Genomic DNA, 24,176 nt, shown 5'->3' with positions numbered 1-24,176 from the left:
TTACTTTTACACATATATAGTATGTGCCTATGATCGAGGGAATCACAGCATTAGCCCCACAAAAGGGTCTTGTTTTCCCCACAACCACAACCTTGGAGTCAAATATTGCTCTCAAACAGTACTCTGACTCTCTCTTTCCAGCTTGCTGCTTTACTTCTAGGTAACATCATTGCCTACAAAATTTGCCCACTGCCTTTATTAACTTGTAACACTTGCTAGATCCAGGGATTAGAGGGATCTGGAGCATAGCCTAACATCCCAAACTCTTAAAAATACACACATACATACATACATACATACATAATGCTATTTCAATGCTGGCTTTCCATAGTTGAAATCATGCTCAAGGCAGCTTACCACCTGAAGAAAAATACCGTATTTTTCGCTCTATAAGACGCACCAGACCACAAGACACACCTAGTTTTTGGAGGAGGAAAACAATAAAACAAATATTCTGAATCTCAGAAGCCAGAACAGCAAGAGGGATTGCTGCGCAGTAAAAGCAGCAATCCCTCTTGCTGTTCTGGCGTCTGTGATAGCTGGGCAGCCTGCATTTGCTCCATAAGACGCACACACATTTCCCCTTACTTTTTAGAAGGGAAAAAGTGAGTCTTATAGAGCACAAAATATGGTATGTAATTACAGGTATAACAAAAGTAGTCAGAAACAATCAATAATGAAAATACACAACCAAATTGTCCACATGAGTCATCGTAACATCACCATTCATTTCTCTTGAATGACTCTGTGATGTCTGCTTTCCTGTTTCACACTTTTCTGTTTCACCCTTAACAATGAAGTGCTGACTGTAACAGAATAGGAAGTGGTGCAACAGGGCTGTGGTGAGAATGGGGAAAGAGGAACTAGTGGACAATGAAACAAGCAGAAGTGAATTGTTTGGGGGCACTTTGCAGGAGCTTCTGTGTCAAACTTGTTTGTATGATAACCTCAAAGCTTGATATTGAACAAGCTCCAAGGACCAATAAAAACGTGATAGGGATATATATATATATATATATATATATATATATATATATATATTTTGGCACGTCTGGATCAACGTTTGGTACCTAATTAAAGTCTTCTAAAATTAAATGTCTATAAAACATTCTTTACATGTATACAACGAAGCTGCCAATAATGGTGTCCTTGGATTGACTCTTAACTTCCAGAAGCATCTAATCCTTCTTCCCTGGTTCTTTGAGTCCTTTAAAAAAGGATGTCTGAATAGAGACATTTGATTCTTATCTCATTATACATGATAAAGCCATTTTGAGCCATCTCACCCCTTGCTTTTTCCTGTAAGACCAATTGCAGTCGTTAACAGTTGTCAACAGGTTTACCACACCTATCAGATAATCACCCATTCCCACCACCCTTCTGATAATCACCCCTCCCCACCCTCTCACTATATATAAGGGTCTGGTGACTTCTGTTTCAGTGTATCTGAAGAAGTGTGCATGCACACAAAAGCTCATACCAATAACAAACTTGGTCTCTAAGATGCTACTGGAAGGAAAAAAAATATTTTAAAAAAGTAAATAGGCCAAAAATATTTATTTACCAGAAGACTAGGTTTTCAGCTATGTTTCCAGGACCTCTAGCAAAGTGAAGCAAAGTGGCCAGCCTTCAGACCACCTCCAAAAAGTGGTTGTAAATAATGTATTCGCTCCTTCCTGAATCTCAGAAAATATATAGTTAATCTTTAGATTGTTCTAGAATATCTGCCACACTTTTCTTTCTCTTCAAAGATCCAGTGAAAATGGTAGCGAAGAGTCTAGCCTTATCTGGGATTTGAGAAGACAAGGTGCTTTGAAAGTCCATTTATGTTTCAAAAGTACATTTGTGGCAGGAGTGTGTAGCTTATTATTTGATAGACATGCAAAGATGTCTTAAATGCTCAGAGCTCTTCAAACACACATAAGAACTCTAGGACCAAGCCATTACCCCATGTGGTGCAGCATCCTTTTCTAATTATAGCCAATCAAATGCCTATGAATAGCCTGCAAGCAGAACCTGGGCAACAGCAGTTTCCCTGCTTTAGATTTCCAGCCACTGACAACCAGAGGGATGATAAAGGATTACCTGATTTGATTGCCTGATTTATTGTGTGTGTGTGTGTGTGTGTGTGTGTGTGTGTCTGTCTGTGTGCGTGCTCCTGCTCTTGAAATGAACCCTGCAAACGTTTTCCACCACAGTATATATTCAGATTGATTTTTACAGCTGGAAAACTTTGGTGAGGTGAAGTTGATAGAGGTGGAAGGGAAGAGATAATTGGCAGGAACATAAAAAGAAGCTACAACTGTCCAACTGCTTGATCTCACCTCCAAAGGTGTCCTCCTCCATTGACTCAGATGGATGACAAAGCACAACAAAGAAGCAAGACGTGAGAGTAGGGATGGAGAACCTTACAAGTTCCACTTTGGGGGTTCATCAAAAGAGAATGTTGAAGAAGATTTTATGATCTCCAACTGTAAATCTCAAAGGTGGTCCAGCAACACTTCCTTCCTTCCTCTGAGGTGAAGGCATGGAATCAATTTTGTAGCTCCGGAGACACAGCATAGCTCCTGATAGCCCTGCTTTTTTGTGTCATGATCCTCCAGGGGTTCCTCTTCTGCCTCATTTCCCCTCCTACCACTATGTGGTGCTGCTCCTCTGTTCTTGCTTTCTCTGTGTGGTTTAAACTTTTAAACCACCTGCTGCTGGCAGTTTCCCCCTCTTTCCCTCTTGCCCCCTAAACTGCTTATGGTTTGTTACTCAGGATTTCAAAGTAGAGCAAATTAATTAAACTCTTGAATGTCACACTTTCTGGTTGCTCAACAAATCTTTGTTCCACCGACGACTTTGTTCCACCAACTCCAGCTACTGGGATGGATCAGAGGGATGGGAAATCTATACATAAATGTAATATGGTTGAGTTTTATTTAATGGGAACCGACTTCCCTTTTGTCTCTTTTCTGATAGGAGGAGGATTCGTACAAGAAGCAGCTCAAAAGCAGAGATTGAACATGAGGAGCAATTATAGCTCGCAATCCTTGTCCCATTTGGATGCTGTAGGGGAAGATAAGGAGACAATGCAACTGGGCTCCCAAACTATGAACATATTAATTATGGAATATCATAGACCTTATTAACCCTGCCTTTATTTAAGTTATTAGCATTTTTGGACTTACGGGGGGTGTAACTGTCATCTGGCTTCTCAGCTTTGGCATGAAAAGGAATTGTTTCACCATCTTCATCCTGAATTTGGCTGTGGCTGACCTTGGCGTCCTTATATACTTTATTTTTCAGTAATGGACCTGGTATTTTTCTTTGCGGATATACTTTTCTCTTCTGATTTGTTGCAAGGGTTCCTTTCCTCTTACTTTTTCCTCATGTACATCACTGGTCCATTTCTGTTGACAGCCATCAGCACTGAAAGGTGTGTTTCTGTCCTCTTCCCAGTTTGGTATTGATTCCACCAGCCTCCATGCTTGTCCGCCATTTTGGTGCCATAATATGGAGCCTTTCTTTCCTGCTCAGTGTCATTCCCTCTACTGTTGATATTGCATTTGCTGAAAACCTTTCTGCTTTTTATCTGTTTTGGATTACTGCCATTATTTGACTCCCACTCATTACCATCTCCTCTCTGACCCTGTTGATAAAACTTTGCTCTGGATCACAACAGAGGAAGCGGGGAAAGGTTTTAAGAGTCCTCTTTCCTGAGCTCTTCTTCCTCATCTTCGCTTTCCCATTTACTTTCTTTCTTTTATTTGAAATAGTGACATCTGAATTTGCGTATACAGCCAGGGGCGTACGAAGTGGGGGGCGGAGGGGGCAGTCTGCCCCGGGTGCCACTCTGGGGGTGTGTGACAAGATGGCCCCTGCCTCCCCCAGCTGTAGAGCGGCCGAGGGCGCACACAGTCCGTATGGGCTGCCGCTCTCACGCACCATCCATACGGGCGTCCGTACTGCCTCTCGCAGAGACGAGCTAGAACTCCAGGTCTTAACCCAGAAATGAAGCTTTCAAAAGAATGAATGATAAAGCTTCATTTTTCTACCTCTTGTTATATTGCTGTAGTTTCCTTTTGGCTTTTTATTCAAATAAATGCATTTCACCTGCTGTAAGTCTCCCATTGGTTCTATATGCCTAGAGAAACACAGAGATGGCCCTCCCCAGTTTCCTTTTTTTTCCAAGTGTTGATGAGAACTGCTTTTATTTCTTGGTGTTTGTTTTCTCTGTTCTTGCTATTTTATTATTTCAAATTAATCTACTATGAGGTTTTCTGTATCATTTCTGGTATAGTTAAGAGCCACCTGGATTGAATGACAGATTAAATGTGTTTTATATCACACACACACACACACACAACCAGATTGCTTCTTCAGCAGGCTGTGAGGTGGGTAAGATTTGCTTAATTGTGTAGAAAACAGATTCTTTGCAAAGTGGAATGAACTACATGAAAGCCTCACATTTCACTCCAAATTCTTTAGCAGAAAGAATATGGTTTTTGTCAGGAAAAAAGACACAATGGAACACACCTTTTAGAGCATGTGTATTGAAAGGGATTTTGAACCATTATATACATGCAATTAAATTATTATAATAATTTATTAATTTACATACATCTTAATTTCCAGTGACTTACGAAACATAAAAACATAAAAGTCTGTAGCAACATCTAAATAGTTTACAGAAACCCATAGTGTGTGTGTGTCCCCTAGGAGATTCCAGTCCTGTGCTCATTTCTCAGTTAAATGCATAGAACTGTGTTAATAACCACATCTCAGTCATATCTCATCACTGGTGTTCACAAACTTAGATTTTTGTTCAGCGGTACTTTCTCAAGCCTGTAAAAGAATATAAAGGAAGACCACAAACTACTGAGTGATTGGTTGTAATATTAAGTCTGTGATTTGTTTCCCTGTTCAATTCAGGGAGAAGCTTGTTGCAACTTACTCTCAAGTAAACAGCCAGATGATTTCAGGCAGCGTGTATTGGTTGCCCAGTATAGTGATTACTGTCATGAAGGAGTGATTCTGTAAGCAAGTATTTCTGGGTGGGGTCCCTCAGGCAGGTGTTAACAATGAGTCCCCCAGGTGGGAGCAGGTGATGGGGCTGTCAGCATTCCTCAGCCCTATAAATCTTTGAATTAACCAGCTGAAAAGGGGGAGAGAACACGTTGTAGATTAGACTGCAATTTGATGTCTGTAGCTGGTGCCAAAGGAGATGTCAATAAAGCCTGATAACCCATTTGGTGCCTAAGTGTGAGTTATTAGAAGCTTGGACGGAGGACTCGGGAAAGCGACCACCTCCTTGACAATTACCACAGTGTCATACAGTGAGCTTCATGGCAGAGTGGGGATTTGTACTTGATGCCTGCCTACCCACACTTTCATGCACTGGGAAAGATGAAGATTGGCATGTTCTGGAACAGTGACGCAGGTGTGGTGTCTCAGTGAAGATCACTCAGTCCAGGGGAGATATGCTAGTGATGGGAGACTTCAACTACCCAGATATCTGTCAGAACTCAAACTCTGCCCATAATGTATGGTCCAACAGATCCCTCCATTGCCTCACTGACAATATGAATGCCCAGAAGGGGTAAGAAGCAACAAAGGGGATCTGGTCCTCATCAACAGATAGGAACTGAGTGATGAAGTGGAAGCACTGGGAAACTTAGAAGTAAGACAACAGGAGGTTGGATGCAGGGGAGCTGTGCAGAAGCACGCTGGCAAGCATGCTCCAAACAAGCTGCCAGCTAGCTCTGTAGCGGCTCCTTTTATTAGCAGAAGTCAACAATTGGAAACAGTAGTGAAACCACCCTGAACATGATGTATTTCCATCTAAGTACATTTCCAGCAAGGGAAGCGGGTGGCGCTGTGGGTTAAACCACAGAGCCTAGGACTTGCCGATCAGGAGGTCAGCGGTTCGAATCCCTGTGACGGGGTGAGCTCCCGTTGCTCGGTCCCTGCTCCTGCCAACCTAGCAGTTCAAAAGCACGTCAAAAGTGCAAGTAGATAAGTAGATACCGCTCCGGCGGGAAGGTAAACGGTGTTTCCGTGTGCTGCTCTGGTTCTCCAGAAGCGACTTAGTCATGCTGGCCACATGACCTGGAAGCTGTATGCCGGCTCCCTTGGCCAATAAAGCGAGATGAGCGCCGCAACCTCAGAGTCGGCCACGACTGGACCTAATGGTCAGGGGTCCCTTTACCTTTATCTTTATGTTCCCTGATACTTGATTATGTCTGCATCCCCGGTAATGATCCAGCCAAGCGTTATGTCTAGTAAACAAATCTGTGATTTGTGAGAGGACAAACGGTCAGGGGGGAAACCCTGTTTTCTAGCCAAGAAGGCAAAAGATCAGGGAAAGCAGGCGCAACGCTCCTTCACATACTGTTTTTGTCTGGTGTGAGGTTTGCCTTCGCAAAGCGGAGCATTACCTCCACAATAACCTGTTTGGTTTAATGATACAAAAGCATGGGAAAGCTGAGTGTAGTTGGCATGCACTCAGAAATGAAGGTGGAAAGTATCATTACAGATAAGCTGAGGTGTAAGAAGGGTATACGAAATGGAAGAAAAAGAAAATCAGAAAGGAAGAGTATAATGTAGATGTGTAGCCAACAGCTGCAGGGAGAAGGTCAGGTAGGTCAAAGCTCAGACTGAGCTCAGGCTTTCAAGAGATATTTAAAATAATGTAACGTGTTTCTTTGGCTAATGCTAAACTGCACATATTTTCATACCAAAGTGAAAATCACAAACCCTGCAAGCTTTTCCATTTTGGGGCAGCTGAGGTTCCATCAGCTGCCATCATCTATGAGATCTGACACCTTTCAATCAATCATCCCACAGACTGAGCTGCTATGTCTGTGAGATTCTGTATACACCATACACTGAAATTACATTATCCGCCCCCGCAAGAACCTCAAGAATTATGGGGCGTTTTCTATGAGTTGCAGATCTCAGCATCCTAACAATCTACAGTCCCCACAATTATGAGGCTTTCTAAATTTGACATAAGTTTTTGTGTGACCCTGTTAACTAGTTTGAGCATGGTAAAATAAGGGCAAGGCGTAACTCTCAGTAATAAATAAAGATATTTCTCCCAATTACATGACAGAGCTATTATTATTACTATTTGTTATTTATTAAATTTGTATACTGCCCTTCATCCAAAGACCTCAGGGTGGTTCACAAAATAAAAATACATAATAGAGCCAAAGCAAAACAAACCAATCACAAACCAATCCCCTGGTTCTTCCTTCTCTGTGACTTTCTGACCCACATTCCTCAGTAATGTCTTTCTAGGACCTTCGAGTCATAAATTTCCTCCTAAACTAGCTATCTTGATAACTGACGAGCAAAATTCTTCTTGCCATATGATGTTTGCAAACTGAGCACAAATTAAGAGGAAGGGGTGGAGCTCTAAACAGTTTCCAGGGAACTTTGATGACATGTCAGTTCTTTTCTTTTCTTTGTAGTTGCATTTATTTCTGCACATCTTCCAGCACAGAATATTATACCTCTTGCTGCTGCCTCCCAAGTATCTGTCTAAAGATTGCTGATCAGCAGTTTCTCCCAGGTATGTGAATTTCTCAAGTTGATGTAGCTCGTTCGCAAAAGCAGGAGGGCAACCATATCTGAGTGGCAGGGGAGGTATGTGTTTTTCAGCCAGCTTGAATCCCCAGAGTCTTCTGTTAGAAGTATAACAGGTCAAAGACTGGGGTGATCCTTTTAGGCTGTGTTTATGGAAAACAATCTTACTCGGCTACAAGTGATCACCAAAGAAGATTCTTTTAGACCTGGTCTACCAGGGCAAAGAGCTGGAGCATATGGGATCCTAGGCTGAGAGGGCACCACTGCTACTTTTAACCTTTACTAAACAAGATATGCCTCCTGATTCTTTAGTATATGCTGATATAATTTTATTCTTGTAATACATGTGTACAGCTGTGTGTATGTATCTTTCAATAACGGTAAAACTTGCTTAGATGAAAACCACATATCACTTGCAAGTGAATAAGCTCCAAGGACAGGTGACAGGGAAGTTTTATTCTGTATCAAAATCGGATGCCTAATTAAAGTCTCCTAAAATTATATACTTATTTCATAAAATATATGTACTGCTTGAGAGTAAAAAAACAAAACAAAGCCTCAAATTATTTTGTAATAAATGAAATAAAAATGTTCTCTAAGTTTCCTAAATTCCATTGAAACCCATTGAAATTAATGGATCTAAATTAATAATGGCCATTGATTTCAATAGGCTTAGTCTGGGTGAACATTAGCTGAATACAACTCAAACACATCTCTTTGACATCATTTAGACCCACAAGATTGTTTCAGAACTTCAGCTGTTATGATGGTTCTAGAGACTTATCTGGTTATCCAGATTTAAACAATAGTTTTGTCATTGGATATCAAAATAATAGCACAAATGAGCTAATTTCCCCCCAAAGTTAACAAAATATATAATCATCAGATAAAAATGTAATAAATAAAGTTGAGAGGAAAAATTTTCTCCCTGCTAAATGTGACAGAGTAGATTTCTCCCTAAGTAAAGGTAAAGGGACCCCTGACCATTAGGTCCAGTCATGGCTGACTCTGGGGTTGCGGCACTCATCTTGCTTTATTGGCCGAGGGAGCAGGCGTACAGCTTCAGGGTCATGTGGCCAGCATGACTAAACCGCTTCTGTCGAAAAAGTGCAGCGTACAGAAACACTGTTTACCTTCCCGCTGGAGCAGTACCTATTTATCTACTTGCACTTTGATGTGCTTTCGAACTGCTAGGTTGGCAGGAGCAGGGACCAAGCAACGGGAGCTCACCCCGTCGCAGGGATTCAAACCGCCGACCTTCTGATTGGCAAGTCCTAGGCTCTGTGGTTTAACCCACAGCACCACCCACGTCCCTAGATTTCTCCCTAGACAGCAACAGCTTGGCTAGAGAGTTAACTACTCTGAGGCCACGAACCAAGGGAGCTCACCCACAAATCCAAGGACTGAGCTATACACTGTTTCAGATTTATAGGAGCCTGCACTGCTTTGAAGCTTTCGTAATTCTAGTCCTTTGCAGACCCTTCAAATAGACTTTAATAAGGCTGTTGTCATTTTAATCCCAGTTCTTTGTGTCTTGTGTGGGTGCAGTCACAATCTGAGAGGGTGCTGTTGGGCTCAGCTTCTCCGTCTGGGTATTCCAGAGGCATCTAGCTGTCCACTGTGAGAACATGATGCTGCACTAGATGGGCCACTTGTGTGATCCAGCTGGACTTTTCTGGTGTCCCTCTCTGCATCCAGTGTGGTGTCCAACTCCTTCTCCAAACTTCAGAATTGGGTCCAGGGTGGGGCAGTTGATCTTCAGGTTGAACCAGCATGGTCTGCCCTGATTCAGGAACCCCTGGATCAATGTCATGGGGCAGATGGTTGTGCACAGCTCTAGTGAACATCTTCCAATCTCTTCTACTTTTTAATAAAGTCATAACTTTGATTTACAACACTTGAAACCATTCTCATAGTTTATAGTAGTCATTTTATTTAGGTATCCCACCATGGAAGGAAATTCTATACATCATTTTAACATCACAAGGGAACTGGATGTGACGGACATCTGGTAAGTATATACAATAATAATAAAAATAATAAGGCAGAGAATGTGGCCTCTGTCAGGTTACTAAAAAGAGGATGTGACCTTCAGAATTCCACCCTCCAGATTTATTTTATAGTTTTTTGTTTATTTATCACATTTATCTCACACCTTTTTCTCTAAAGAGAACGGGCAACACAAGAGCAGGGCCTTCTCTGTAGTGGCTCCCCATCTGTGCAATGCTCCCCCCAGGGAAGTTTGCCTGGCATCTTCATTATACACCTTTAGGCGTCAGGCAAAAACATTCCTTTTTAACCAGGCCTTTGGTTGATCCGATTTACATCCTATGCCCTTTTAAAATGTGTTTTTTTGGGGGGGGGCTATTGGGTTGTTGTTTTTATTTTGATTATGTATTTTGTGGTTTTATATCTTGATTTTATTCTGTGAACTGCCCTGAGACCCCTGGATATAGGGTGGTATATAAATTAAATAAATTATTATTATTATGAGCTCATGGTGCCATGCATGGTTCTCCCAGTCCTCCTTTAATCCTAGGGTGGATTAACGCTCAATCTCTTTGCACATGGAACTCTCGGAATTGTAGCGCTGTGGTGGGAATAGGGCTCTCCCAAGCACTCTCAGTGCCTTTAACAAACTGCAACTCCCAGGATTCTTTGGGCGGCCATCAATGTTTATCATAACAATGTAAAGGCATGGTGTGGATATGGCCACCATTGACTTGGGAGTTTTTGAAAGAAATGTTGGGAATCAGGTAAGAGACTCACTCAGTGGAAGTTGCTCCCAGTCCCATTCGCACCCAAATCAATGTGACTTTGACAAATGAGGAGTCAGGGTTGTAGGTAGTGTGATTTGTGTACCCCTTGTGTAGATCATTTGATTGACTGCAGAATAATGATTACTCTTGATCTCATTCTTTTTGCAGGTATTGGCATGAAAGGATTACCGAAGTTAAAATTGATGTAAATGGTATTGTCAAGCAACCAGATGGTCAAGCAATAACAGAAGCTTACAGTGGTTCTGGAGACATACCTGATTATCTTAACTCAAATGAGAGTATCATATTTAGAAATTTAAATAATAGCACAACTGCTGCCTCCAGCATTGTTTTTGCCGAGTTTGTAGCATCAAATGATCTGGTCTTCTCCAAATTAGCAAAGTATTTAATCAACAGCTTCATTGCCATTATTTGCATTTTTGGGCTTTTGGGTAATGGGTATGTCATCTGGCTTCTTGGCTTCAAAATTAACAGGAATCTTTTCACCACCTATGTTCTGAACCTTTCCATTGCTGACTTCGCTGTCCTTTTATCTCTAATCAGTACTGCTGCATTTGCTACTGCCCTTTGTGTGACGAGTGAATCTCGCATTCTCAACAGCGTTTTTCTATTATTTTTTGAACTCTTTTGCTTCACATATTCTACCAGCCAGTATCTACTGGCAGCTATCAGCGTTGTCCTCTTCCCACTTTGTGGGAAGGTGTGTAGTTGTCCTCTTCCCACTTTGGCATCGATTTGACCGGGGACCAAACTCATCCGCCATCATATGCGCTATAATATGGATCTTCTCCTTCCTGCTTTCTGCAATCCATTTCGCTCTCCGCATGACTGGCAGATTTGGGGCGTCCCTTTTACACTACCAGCTGCTTGTAAATGCTCTGCTTTGTACGCCTCTGATGTTCATCTCTTCTCTGATCCTGTTCATCAAAGTCTGCTGTAAAGCACAACAATGCCAGCAAGGAAAACTCATCACAGCTATCTTGCTTGCCCTCCTTTTCTTTCTCATCTTTGCTTTCCCACTGAATGCAGTTTATGTAATCTATTGCTATTATTTCCCCCACCTTCACAGTCTCATGCTCATCGGCTTTGGGTGTTCTTCTGTAAACAGCAGCATCAACCCAATCATTTATTTTTTAGTTGGAAGGAGAGGACGGAAGAGTCCTTCCAGGGTATCCATGAGAGCTGCAATCTCAAGGGTGTTTAAGGATGTGGGAGACTGTACAGAAGACAAGAAATCCAGAACAGAGAGCAAAGTTATGATTTGACCACCTATGAGTGGCATCTTAGCAGGATTCCTACTGTGTGAAATCTTAGATTTCCCAATGGATTTTTATAGGCAGGCCTCACTTCTATCCCTGGGGTTGGTAAAAAAAATAGCTTCTCATTGTGAACCAGCATAGCCATCTTCCTTACACTCCTCTTCTCTGTACCTTTGCTTCTCCAGTGGATGAAGTTTATATAATCAATTAATATTATTCCCACTTTCCCAATCTAATGCTTATTGGTTTCAAGCATTCCTCTATAAACAGCAATATCAACCGTCATGGTGGGGATGCCAGCTCATGGCTGCTTACAGACATGGGGTGGGATTGTGGGAAAGTACAAAAGTTCTGGTTCTCTGTGATTAAAGAGATTAATAGCACTCTCCTCACTTGAGGTTCCCAGAAACAGCTATTCAGAGGCATCCTCAACGAATGCAAAAACCTTCCCAAAAAGACTTCTAAAAAGAATTCACTAGTTTTGTCAAAATTAATTTGACCCCTCCCAAAATTAGGTCTAAGAGAGTCATTAACCTATTATTCAATTCCACATCTGGAAAAACCAAGTTGGAAGAAAGGGGATTATGACTTAACATCAGAAATAACTTTCTGACACTAAGAGCTGTATGACAGTGGAACAGACTCCTTCAGGAGATTATGGACTCCCCTTCATTGGAGGCTTTTAAGCAGAGGTTGGAAGGTGATCTGTCATGCATGCTTTAGTTGAGATTCCTGCTCGACTAGATGACCTTTGGGGTACCTTCCAACTTTACAGTTCTATGAGTCTATGAACCCAGGGATATATAGAAGGTCTCCATTTCTAGGTCCAATAGCAATGTCTCTGTGGCTCGGTACACACCATACACTGAAACCACATTGAAAGCACATTATGCCCCTCCAAGTATTCTGAGAACTTAATTTACCACTCACAGAGCTACATTTTCTAGTTCCCTTAATAAACTAAAGTCCCCAGAATTATCGGGGGTGGGGGAGGATAATGTGTTTTCAATCTACTTTGTGTGATTGCCCAATTTACTGCAAGTGAGTCATAGAAATCTGGTGTGTTTTTTGTTTTTGTATATGTGTGTGTGGATGCTTGCTACTGGAATGCAGCTTCCAAAAGCTTTCCACCACAATAGATATTGAGATAGTGTGTGCCACATTTAGCAGGCATCAAGGGAGAATGAGCAGAGTTGTTTTTTGAAGCAGGAGAACTGTGGTCAGCTGAGGTTTTTAGAGATGGAAGGGAAAAGGTAATTTCCAGGAACATACTGAGAAACAAGGAATGAGTGAGTGAGGATGGGGGACCTTACAGTTAAGTACAGTATGAGACATTTCTGCTGGTTGGTGGCAAAGCATGGAAATCCTGTGAATAGAATTGAGGGGGTCGGGGATCCATATATGTGAATGATGGGATAAGTGAATGACAGCTGGAGTACCAAGGAATAACAGAATGAATAGACTGGCGCACCAAGGAAATTCATAAAGCAGAAGATCACCCTGTAGGCAATGAGCAGAGAGACTGTAAACAGAATTGTAACTGGAAAAGAATGGAATGTTTTTTGCCTTACTGTGCAAGGAAAAGGAATATGACTGACTAAATATCAAGATCAAAGGACAGAGAAGAATCCAAAACAAAGACAGAGCCCATCCTCCTTTCCTCTAGTACCCACTGATGTTGCTGCCTTAGGACATCACCTTGAAAACTCAGGAAAGAAGGGACCTCCATCCAACTTACTGGCTTGCATTGAGTTTTTTTCCCCTTTATGTTGCTTCTTACAATTTATGTAATATTGTATGTATATCTTTAGGTTTCTTGTGTATCTCTGACCCCATTGACCAGCCTGAGCATGGCAACATGAAAACAAAGAATAACTGTAATCAATAAATAGATTTCTCCTAGTTACATTGCAGAGTAGTTGTCTGGTTCATCCTCTGAGACTTGATGACTCATGATTCTCAATAATGCCTTTGTCAAGAATCTCACCCTAAATTAGCTATCTTGAGTACCAATGAACAAAATCCTTCCTCTCACATAATGTTGGAAAACTGTTTAACACGGATGAAGAGGAATGGATGCAGCCCTAAATTTCTTGCAGGTGTCTTCTTGCTGTCTCCTCCACATACTGTATGTCTAAAGATGGCTGATCAGCAGTTTCTCACAGGGATGTGAATGTCTCAAGCTGATGTAGTTCAATTGCAAAAGAAAGCGGGGGACCACAGCTGAGTGGCAGAGGGGTACATGGGTAGTTCTGCTGGAAGGATTCTGGGTCACCAGCTTGGGAAGGTTCTTCATGACATCTTGGGAGCCACTACAAGCCAGAGAAGGAAATGCTGCAGTAGAAATTCTAATGGTCTGCCTCGCTAAGACTCTACAGCTAATCAACAGTTGGTTTGTCTGTTAAAAATATGTAAGGAATTAGAAACAGATCAAGATGTGTTATGCCAAGTAAGATTTTCTGTTCCCTTACTTCAGCACTGTCTCCTCAGAGTGACAGAGGCATTCCTGAGGATCTTCCAGGATCTCGTGGAGAGGAAATCTTCCACACACACCCCTTTATCCTTTTAACTGGAGATGTCACAACTTAATTAAGCCCTACTGCCTGTGACACATGCATTGTAATCCATGAGCTATAGTCTCTTCCCATAGGCACGTGCCATTAAAGCTGCATGCATGCACACTGACTCTTTTTTTTTAAGAGAGAGGGAGAGAAGAAAATATAGAACTCAACTCTTCCTGGTAGAAACAAAAATCTGACAAAAGCTACACATTCGTTTCATTTTAACCATCATTATTATCTCTCTCCCTTCCCTCTCTTTCTCTCCAACCACAAAATGTCTATGACAACAGTGTCTCTCACTACAGGTAAGCAAACTGTGAAAAAGATTCTATAAATTGAAAGTGGAGACAACATGCACTTTTCTCCGTTTGTTTTGTAACATAAGGAAATATTCAATAAATAAAAACTAATAAAGAGAGAGACTTTCATAAGGTTGTTGCCAATTTAATCCCAAATCTTTGTGTCTTGTCTCTTACTAAGGGCTGTGGGTGCAATCACAATCTTGGAGAGTACTGTTGAGCTCAGCTTCTGCTTCTGGGCATTTCAGAGTTATCTAGGTGGCCACAGGATGTTAGACGAGATGGGCTACTAGCCTGATCTAGTAGGGCTTTTCTGATCTTCCTCTCTGCATCCAGAGTGGCGATGGGTGGGTGGTGGTGCCCTGTCCAACCCCAACCCCCAATACTTCAGTACTGGGTGTAGGATGAGTGATGGACCTCCATTAGATGCAGGGTGGGCCAGTGGGCCACCCTCATTTGTGACCCCTGGATCAATGTCGTAGAGCAGATAGATTGGGCTGTGCACAACTCTAGTGAATGTCTTTTTCAGTCTTTTCCACTTTGACAACAAAGTAACAGCATTTAAAATTATTTTGGTAATATATAGCAGTTATTTTATTTTAGATATCCCAACATGGAAGGAAATCCATTGCCTCCTCATAATGTGATGTGGTGGGCATCTGGTAAGTAGATTAATAATAATAATAATAATAATAATAATAATAATAATAATAAGGCAGAGCATGCAGCTGCTATCAGGTTTCTAAACAGAGAGTATGTCCCCCAGTCCTGGATTTATTTACTTATCATTTATTTGTTTCTTTTCCAAAGAGCTCAAGGTGGTGTACATGGTTTTCCCCCTCCTCATTTGAACTTCACAACAACCCTGTTTGACAGGTTCATCTGAGAAGCAAAGGTTGGCCCAAGGTTACCCTGTGAGCTTCAGGTCAAGTGTGGATTTGTCAGTCAAGAATGTCCAGAGTGAGGAATTAACTCTTTATTGTCAAAAGTACACTTACAATTTAGCAACATGCCCCTCAGTCCTACGTCTCTTAGCCAATTCTGGGTGTACACCTGACGAGGCAGTTTCTTCAACCAAGGAGCCCCACCCTCTCTTCTTATGCATCTCCCGCACCCAAGCTGTGCACAGGCAGGAAAAGATTCCATGCAACCTGTTTTTGTTCCTCCCTCATGTCCTGGGAGACAGTGGAGCAGGAGAGGTGGGGGGAAGCAGGAGGAGATGTGGAAGGCCTTGACTCTACACCAGCCTCACCTATCTCTCACTCCTTCTGCACCTGTTTTTCACTTTCCAAACCTTCAGCTTCTCCTGTCTCTGACTCTCGTCTCCTGGCTGTTACAGGGACCCCCAGATCATTGATCCCTTCTTCCATGTCAGTTGCTAACCTCCGTTCTCCCAGCGCCCATTCACCAGTATCTACTGTGTAACCTCTGAGGAAGCCAGGAAAGCACCTTCTTGGTGCTTTCTTGGTAACTTATTTACCTGAAACAAAAAATGGGTGCTGAGGACCAACTATTGGCCCAGTTGATGACAAGCCAAAAACACTTTCCGAAGAAACTGAAGCACTTCCCTATTACAGCAGTTCTTGGTATCCCCTTACTGCATTCTAAGAAGAGGACAGCAGTTGCCTTGAATAATACACTGATATGAAATCTGCTGATATAAGATAAGGGAAGTAACACAAGAAGCAAAACCAACGTTTTCTTTTTTGCAATGTGGCATGAGCATAAATACACATCAACAGCTTCCATATTGTGCCAGCCTAGGGAATGCATTTCTTTATTGCTCAGTTTTATTTCATTACTACATTCTTATATTTCAGAGTTTGTATGTCTTTATCATACAGAGTGTGTGTTCCTGGCATTGGACAATCGGGACAGATTAGGGCTTCTGCTGGTTTACCGCCCGCCTCGCTGCCCAGCAGTCTCCCTGCTTGAGCTGACAGAGCTGGTTTCAGAGGTGGCATTGAGGATTTCCAGACTGCTGGTTCTGGGAGACTTCAACATCCAAGCCAAGGCAGCTGGCTCTGGGGCAGCTCAGGACTTCGTGGCCTCCATGACAATCATGGGGCTGTCCCAACATGTCAGTGGTGCAATGCAGATGGCAGGCCACACTCTGGACCTGTTTTCTTGACTGGGAAGGAAGAGGGTGACTTGTTTGCAAAGCATTCTGGAGATAAAATTGCTTGCCTCTACCAAGATTTTGACTCTGCTGTTATAGCAGATGAATTTCATGTGGCGTCCAGAGCATAGTCTAGTCCTCTTGTGTTGAATGAGTTTCAGTTGGTAAGGCTCAAGTATGTGGACAAGGTTTCGGATTGGTCAGCGTGACCACTTGTACTCTAGACCCCTGCCCCCCTTGGCTGATAAAAACCAGCAGGAAGGGAACAGCTGGCTGGGCAAGGGAGGTGATCAATGCCTCTTTACGTGAGGGAGTGGTCCCTGCCTGTTTGAAGGAGGCAGTAGTAAAATCACTCCTTAAAAAACCTTCCCCGGAGTTGGAAAACCTAACTAACTACAGGGAACCAGAAGGAAGTTCTTCTTGGTAGTGGCGCCCACCTTGTGGAACACCCTCCCTTCAGATGTGAAGGAAATAAGCAGCTATCCTATCTTTAAAAGACATCTGAAGGCAGCCCTGTTCAGGGAAATTTTTAATATTTAATGCTATACTGTTTTTAACACTTGATTGGGAGCCACCGAAAATGGCTGGGGAAACTCAGCCAGATGGGCAGGGTATAAATAAATTATTATTATTATTATTATTATTATTATTATTATTATTATTATTATTATTATATATAACTACCAGCCAGTTGCTAATCTCCCTTTTCTGAGCAACGTTCTGGAATGAGTGGTCACAGACCAGATCCAGGCACTTTGGGAAGAAACTGATTTTCTGGATCCATTTCAATTGGGGTTTAGGCCCGGTTTTGGCACAGAAACTACTCTGGTTGCCCTGTTTGATGACCCCCGTTGAGAGAGAGAGACAAGGGGAAAATGTCCCTGTTAATTCTTATTGACCTCTCAGTGGCTTTTGATACCATTGACCATGTTATCTTTCTGAAGTGACTGTCCAAACTAGGAGTGGGTAGTACCTCTTTGCGGTGGTTCCAGTCCTACTTGGATGGTCATTCCCAGAGGGTGTTGCTTGAGAAACGCTTTTCAGACCCGTACAATTTGGGGTTCCATGAGGCTCAAGCCTATCCCCCACATTGTTTAACGTCTACATGAAACCACTGTGGGGATATCTGGAGGTTTGGAGTCTAACTATTCCAAACTTGTTAATTCCAACAGACCTCTGATTGGAATTGTGTGGTAAGTATATCAAACCTATGGCTGCTGAGTGTCAAACGCCAGCAGAATTTCAAGTGAGAGGAAATTAGAAAGCTGGGCTGCCACCATCACAAAAAATAAGCATCGTTATCCAATTTAAAGATCTAGACAGATATTTCAGATTGTAGTATCTGCTATTTGTGGGTGAGGGGATAAACCATATTGTTGATTCTGTGCTCTGATATGCATGCCCAAAAGGCATGCAGATACAAAAAAAAGAATGCCCTTCACAGCAAAATGAAGAGATTTGATCACAGCAACTATGTGAGCAGAAATGAGCATAGTAATTGGTAAGATATTTCCTGTTGAAAGCTGATAATGAAGCATGTGCAACAAATGTCATATCAAGGAAAGTTGTTGAAAAACACAAACTCTTGCAGAAACTAAATATAGTAATAGCCACCCAGAGTGGCTGGGGAAACCCAGCCAGATGGGCGGGGTATAAAGAATAAATTATTATTAAACTATTATTATTATTATTATTATTATTATTATTATTATTATTATTATTATTTTCAGTAAAGGAGGGGTCAGGAAACTTGTCAGGAAAATGTTTCACCTGTGGAAATACCTTTGCCTAAGGAAAAATCAACATCAGGACACGATCCTCTCAAATGGTCGCCATTGCCATTCTAAGAGAATGGGGGAGGTGTTCATGGTGTGTTCCAGTACCTCTTTTTCTAGAAAAATAGCACTGGGTATCGGGGACCCCCTGCTCACTCTCCTGTTCATGGAGACGCAGGTCAATTCTGTGTCCAGGGCAACTGTCTACCAGCCCTATGTGGCTGAGCCCCTACCTGCCCACAGACTGTCTTGCCAGAGTGGTGCATGCTTTGGTTATCTCCCACTTGGACTATTGCAATGCCCTCTATGTGGGGCTACCTTTGAAGATGACTCAGAAACTACAACCAATCCAGAATGAAGCAAATAGACTGGTGACTCGGAGTGACCTCCAGAACCATATAACACCAGTCCTAAAGGATTGACATTGGCTCCCAGTATATTTCCAAGCACAATTCAAAGTGTTATCTAATCAAATTAGCCACTAAAACAATCTACCTACCAATTCCATGGGTTTGAATTCTGTGTCTGCTTTTTTCCCCTTCTCTAACGCCTACTTCCTATGAAGTTTGTTATCCAGATCTAGTTCAAAATCTTCTGGTGCTTCAGTTTCCTCTTTTGATTTCTGCTTCCTTTTGTTGCTGACTAGCTCATCAGCAGCTGTTCCAGCTATAACTCTAGCTTGGGTTTCTTGGGGGACCAGAACATTTTACATCCCATGATGGGTGATTGTGAGGTAAGTACTCTTAAACAAAAGCTCCCTTTTAATTGCTTCCCCATTTGCTTTTACATGATGCTGATTTAGGTGCCTGTTTGCTGATACTGTGGCAATTTCTCTCTGCATGCTTTCATGAGTTAGGCTTGAGACTGAATTTAAGATGTATAGCAGCTTGTAAAAGAGAAAACAGATAGGCTGGCTGTTCATTTCAGCTATTTCCACTACCAAACATTGTAAAAACAAACAAACAACCTTGTCATAACTATTAACCAAATGAGGTTAAGGGGGTAAGCATGCAAAGCTAATGTGTAATAGAAATATGTATTTCTAGATACATAGAATCAAAGAGTTTTAGAGTTGGAAAGGTCCCTGAGGGTAATCTGTTCTCCTCTCTCTCTCTCCTCTCAGTCTTCAGGTGCCCAGAACTGGACACAGGACTCCAGTGATCTGACCAAGGTAAGATATTGCGGTTCTATTACTTCCCTTGTTTGGGACACTATAGTTCTGTAGTCTAGAATAGCTTTTTTTGCTGCTACATCACACGGTTGACTCGTGAAGCTTTTGGCCTACTACAGGCTTCCTCAAACTCAACCCTCCAGATGTTTTGAGACTACAATTCCCACCATCACTGACCACTGGTCCTGTTAGCTAGGGATCATGGGAGTTGTAGGCCAAAAACATCTGAGGGCCGAGGTTGAAGAAGCCTGGTCTACTAAGACCCCTAGATCCTTTTCACATGTACTACTGGCAAGTCAGGTGTTCTCCAACTTATATTTATGCAGTTGGTTGTTTCTGCCTGACATTGGTACCTATTCCAATTCATTTGTTGGTTCTCCAATCTGTGAAGATCATCTTAAATGCATCATACATACACCATGCTGTTATACAATGTTCAGCAATGTTATTTGTTGAAAAATGATATTTGATTTGTGAAATTGCAAAGTATTTTTTATTAATTAAACTACATTGTTTTTGCATTATCCTCCCTCCCCTTGACCTCTTTGCTCATTTGGTCAGTTGTTATTAACATCTATTCTCTTAAACCTAAAGTACTCTCTGTAACTAGGTTGTAATTGTGATTTTATTTAGATATCAGAAAATTGTTCTATCCCTTACATTGGCGTGGGGTAAGTGCATTTTTAAAATAATTTCATCTTCAGTATAAGCACTGTATCCATTCACTTCACTGTAAACCTGAGAATGTAGGTGTGACAAAGCATAAGTGATTAATACGGAACAATATCTTATAGAGCTTTCACAACAATAGACAGAGATTTCCATTTTGGATTCTCTCAGTTTCTCATGTTTCCAGTTCTTCACATTTCTGCATGTATTTTAAAAAATATTTTAATGTAACTTAGAAGAAAGTTACATTTGTTAAAATAAATATATTTTGTGTGCAGTTTTGAATAATGAGTACACTTTTGCAAGCAATTTCCCATAATACATGCATTTTTGTAGGAATTTCTTGGCTGGAGAACTGCATCACAAAATGCAGATAAGTGTGAATTTCAAAGAAAAAATGTGCTGTTGTTTTGTTCAGGAAGTTCAAATTAGATAGTTTCTAATTAAAATGCAAAGAAATTCAAATCTATCCCCCATCTCCAGTTCTGTGATTAGCAGAACCATCATAGCAACAATCTCAACTTAATCCAACAATCCCGTGTTAAAGAAAAAGGTTTAGCCCTTTGTCACAACAAGTGGAGGGGAATAAATACCACTAATAGACTCGCTCCCCTTCCCTTTATTTAAAATTTCCTGTATTAAAGAAAATGTTTGGGGCCGTTGTTACTAAAAACGGAGGGGAAGACCACAGGGAAGTACTTTCCCTTTTCTGAGAATCATTTCCTAACTCATAATCATAGATTCATAGAATTTGAGAGTTGGAAGGACCCCAAGGGTCATCTAGTCCAACCCCCGGCAATGCAGGAATCTCAGGTAAAGCATCCATGACAGATGGCCAACCTCTGCCTAAAAGCCTCCAATGAAGGGGAGTCCATAATCTCCTGAGGGAGTCTGTTCCACTGCCGAACCGCTCTAATTGTCAGAAAGTTTTTTTGAATGTTTAGTCAGAATCTCCTTGAACATGAAGCCATTGGTTTGAGTCCTACTCTCTTCCATGTCACAGCCCTTAAGATATTTAAAGATGGCTATCATATCACCTCTCAGTCTTCTCTTTTCCAGGCTAAACATACCTTCAACTACTCCTCATAAGGCTTGGTTTCCTGGCCCTTGATCATCTTGGTTGCCCTCCTCTGCACATGTTCCAGCCTGTCAAAATCCTTCTTAAATTAGGGTGCCCAGAATTGGACAAAATACAGTGGTACCTCAGGTTGCATACGCTTCAGGTTACAGACTCCGCTAACCCAGACATAGTGCTTCAGATTAAGAACTTTGCTTCAGGATGAGAACAGAAATTGTGCTCTGGTGGCGCGGCAGCAGCAGGAGGCCCCATTAGCTAAAGTGGTGCTTCAGGTTAAGAACAGTTTCAGGTTAAGAACGGACCTCCAGAATGAATTAAGTACTTAACCCGAGGTACCACTGTATTCCAGGTGTGGTCCGACCAAGACAGAATAGAGTGGTACTATTACTTCCCTCAATCTGGCCACTATACTTCCGTTGATGCAGCCTAGAATAGTGTTAGCTATTTCCTAACTTGCTATTGAACCTCAACATTTCACCTACTTTGTGTCAATATTTACTCAATAGTTGTAAAAATGGAAAACCTACCAAACAGTTTACTCTGAAGATTCCAGGAAAATGTGTACTGCCATAGCTACACAGGTATTGATCTAGATAAGAAGAAAGTGGTATTATCTCTTTGCTGCTTAGATTGATCACTGATTGAGACATGCTGACTTTAGAGTTAATGAAGGTGAACCTAGACATCATATCAGGTACTGAGATCTTTTTATCTCTTCCAGGAAAACATATATTGAGGAAATAGGTGATAAAGATATAACCCAAAGCATTGCTGACAGCATAATCATCATCATTTGTATGTTTGGCTTCCTGGGGAATGGAATGGTCATCCGGCTTCTGGGCTTCCACATTAAGAGGAATCCTTTCACCACCTACATCCTGAACCTCTCCATCGCTGACTTTGGTGTCCTTGCAGCTCTCCTGACTATTATTTTGCCTGTTGTAACTTTCTATGAGAAATCCCATGTTGCTGTTTTGATTAGAAGAGTATTATTTGAACTATTTTTCTTCACATATTCTGTGGGCCAGTTTCTACTGACCGCAATCAGCATCGACAGGTCTGTGGCTGTCCTCTTCCCACTTTGGCATCGATGCCACCGTCCGGCACGTTTATCCACCATTATCTGTGCCCTGATATGGGCCCTCTCTTTCCTGCTCTCAGGCATTCACCTTACTCTCCTACTGACTCAGAGCTTTCCAAACTCTAACCTAGTGTACCAGCTTATTGTAAATGCCCTCATTTGCACTCCTCTGATGGTCACCTCCACTCTGATACTGGCCCTCAAAGTCTGCTGCAAATCAGAGCAGAAGCAACGCGGGAAGCTGCTCACCACCATTTTGCTTGCACTTCTTTTCTTCCTCATCTTTGCTTTCCCACTAAATGCCATTTACACTGCCATCTATTTTAATGAGAAGAATATGATTCTAATGGAAGTTGGTTTTGTGTGTGCCTCTCTGAATAGTAGTGTCAACCCGCTGATCTATTTCCTAGTTGGGAGGAGACAGAAAAAGGGCCAGTCCAGGGTCTCCATGAAAGCTGCACTCCAGAGGATTTTCAAGGATGAGGAAGAATCAGTATCCAAAACTGAAAACTCAGTTATGATAGCAACTTAATGCCTTAAGGCAGGACTGGCCAAATCTTTATTATCATAAGCACAATAATGTACAGAGGGTAGTCTTTGGTGTGAAAGACTTCTTTTAATGCCTTTCTATCTCATGTCCAACATAGGAAATTTAAACTAGGAGTTTTGTATTGTAACATTTGCTGTGGATAGAGTAAGACTGTGGAGATGGGTCTTGGACAGAAGGTTAGCTTGAGTGTAGTCTTCTTCACCCCTATATTTTTTGAAGGGTTGGGCTAAAGCTTTTCTCCCCACCACCTCCCCATGCCATAATGTTGATTGGCATTTCAGGCTTTCAGAAAGTACACAAGTAGACTGGACAAAGCACACAACTTCAAGCTAGACAGCAGTGGGACATGACCACAGTCCCTTGCTCACGCTGACTGCAGTGGCTGTGAACCGCCTTGATATCAAAAGGTATAGGGTGGTATACTAATTGAATGCAGAATGAAATAATTATAATAATTACAGGTATCTTATATTGTTCTTTTTCGCTTCTCCATTGCTCACTTGCATTTCATTTATGTATTCTTTTCATTCTTATACCACAGAGTTTTATCATAATCATTTCTCAGCTGCAATTTAAATAAATCTTTCGATTTTATTGTACTTTGCATCTGACTCCAGTCCTTACTGAACAGCACACAACAACTCACTATTGAAGGTCACAGTCCATCACTTTTTTGCTGCGTGGGTATACTCATGTATAGGCAACTTGTTAGCAGCTTCCATCCATTTAGGAGAGTTTCTGAGAAGCAGTAGTCAGCAACTGAAACTACACTTTGAGAAGAAACACAGACACCATAACACTCAGTCAAGTGAATTATTTCTTGACTGGACATAAACACTTCACAGTAGCACTATTTACAAACATTATAGCAATAGCTGTAATGGCATACTTAAGTTTCAGGCCTTCTTTCTTTTAAGCAATGATGGAGGCAGACACAATCTATCGGCAGTCATGAAGCAGCAGTTTGGTCAGTCGTCTAGTTCTGCTTTTTTTTGGCACTTCCAGCTGAAGCTGTCTATGCTCAGAGTGCCTCTCCTACTTATATACGACTGTTCTGGAATCTTCTCTCTGTTTGTGGATGAATGACTCCCTAACACTCACTGGAGCAAGCTGTTTTCTGGCCACCCCGCATATCGCTAACAGCCTATATGGCAAGATTTGTTAGATCTTACAGTACAGTGGACCTCTGGCTGAACCAGGAGCAGAGCCACGTTGAGCTATGTTGCTGTAGCCTAAAGTCCATCTATTCCAAATTTGCT

The 24,176-nt window shown here is 41.7% G+C and overlaps 1 protein-coding gene across 1 annotated transcript; it reads left to right on the top strand.

The window, feature by feature from the left end:
- The first annotated feature begins 9,524 nt into the window (after positions 1-9,524).
- Positions 9,525-23,336, top strand: LOC128417279 (mas-related G-protein coupled receptor member H-like). Its single transcript, XM_053395714.1, has 6 exons — positions 9,525-9,586; positions 10,503-10,633; positions 16,319-16,554; positions 19,015-19,101; positions 20,173-20,210; positions 22,008-23,336. Exons 1-6 carry the CDS (start codon positions 9,525-9,527, stop codon positions 22,897-22,899), a joined length of 1,446 nt encoding a protein of 481 aa, XP_053251689.1. The 3' UTR covers positions 22,900-23,336.
- Positions 23,337-24,176: the final 840 nt, after the last annotated feature.

Source organism: Podarcis raffonei, chromosome 7 (genome assembly GCF_027172205.1).
Source record: "Podarcis raffonei isolate rPodRaf1 chromosome 7, rPodRaf1.pri, whole genome shotgun sequence".
Taxonomy (NCBI): Eukaryota; Metazoa; Chordata; class Lepidosauria; order Squamata; family Lacertidae; genus Podarcis; species Podarcis raffonei.
Note: the sequence above shows the minus strand (reverse complement) of the source record. Positions and strands in the feature narration are given on the sequence as shown.

What these genes read in the sequence shown, in the direction of transcription:
- LOC128417279 (XM_053395714.1), top strand. Translation starts at nt 9,525, where the DNA reads ATGGAAGGAAATTCTATACATCATTTTAACATCACAAGGGAACTGGAT. An exon ending in CTGGATGTGACGGACATCTG is followed by an intron (nt 9,587 to 10,502) that starts GTAAGTATATAC and finishes TTCTTTTTGCAG; the next exon opens with GTATTGGCATGAAAGGATTA. An exon ending in TTATCTTAACTCAAATGAGA is followed by an intron (nt 10,634 to 16,318) that starts GTATCATATTTA and finishes TTTATCATACAG; the next exon opens with AGTGTGTGTTCCTGGCATTG.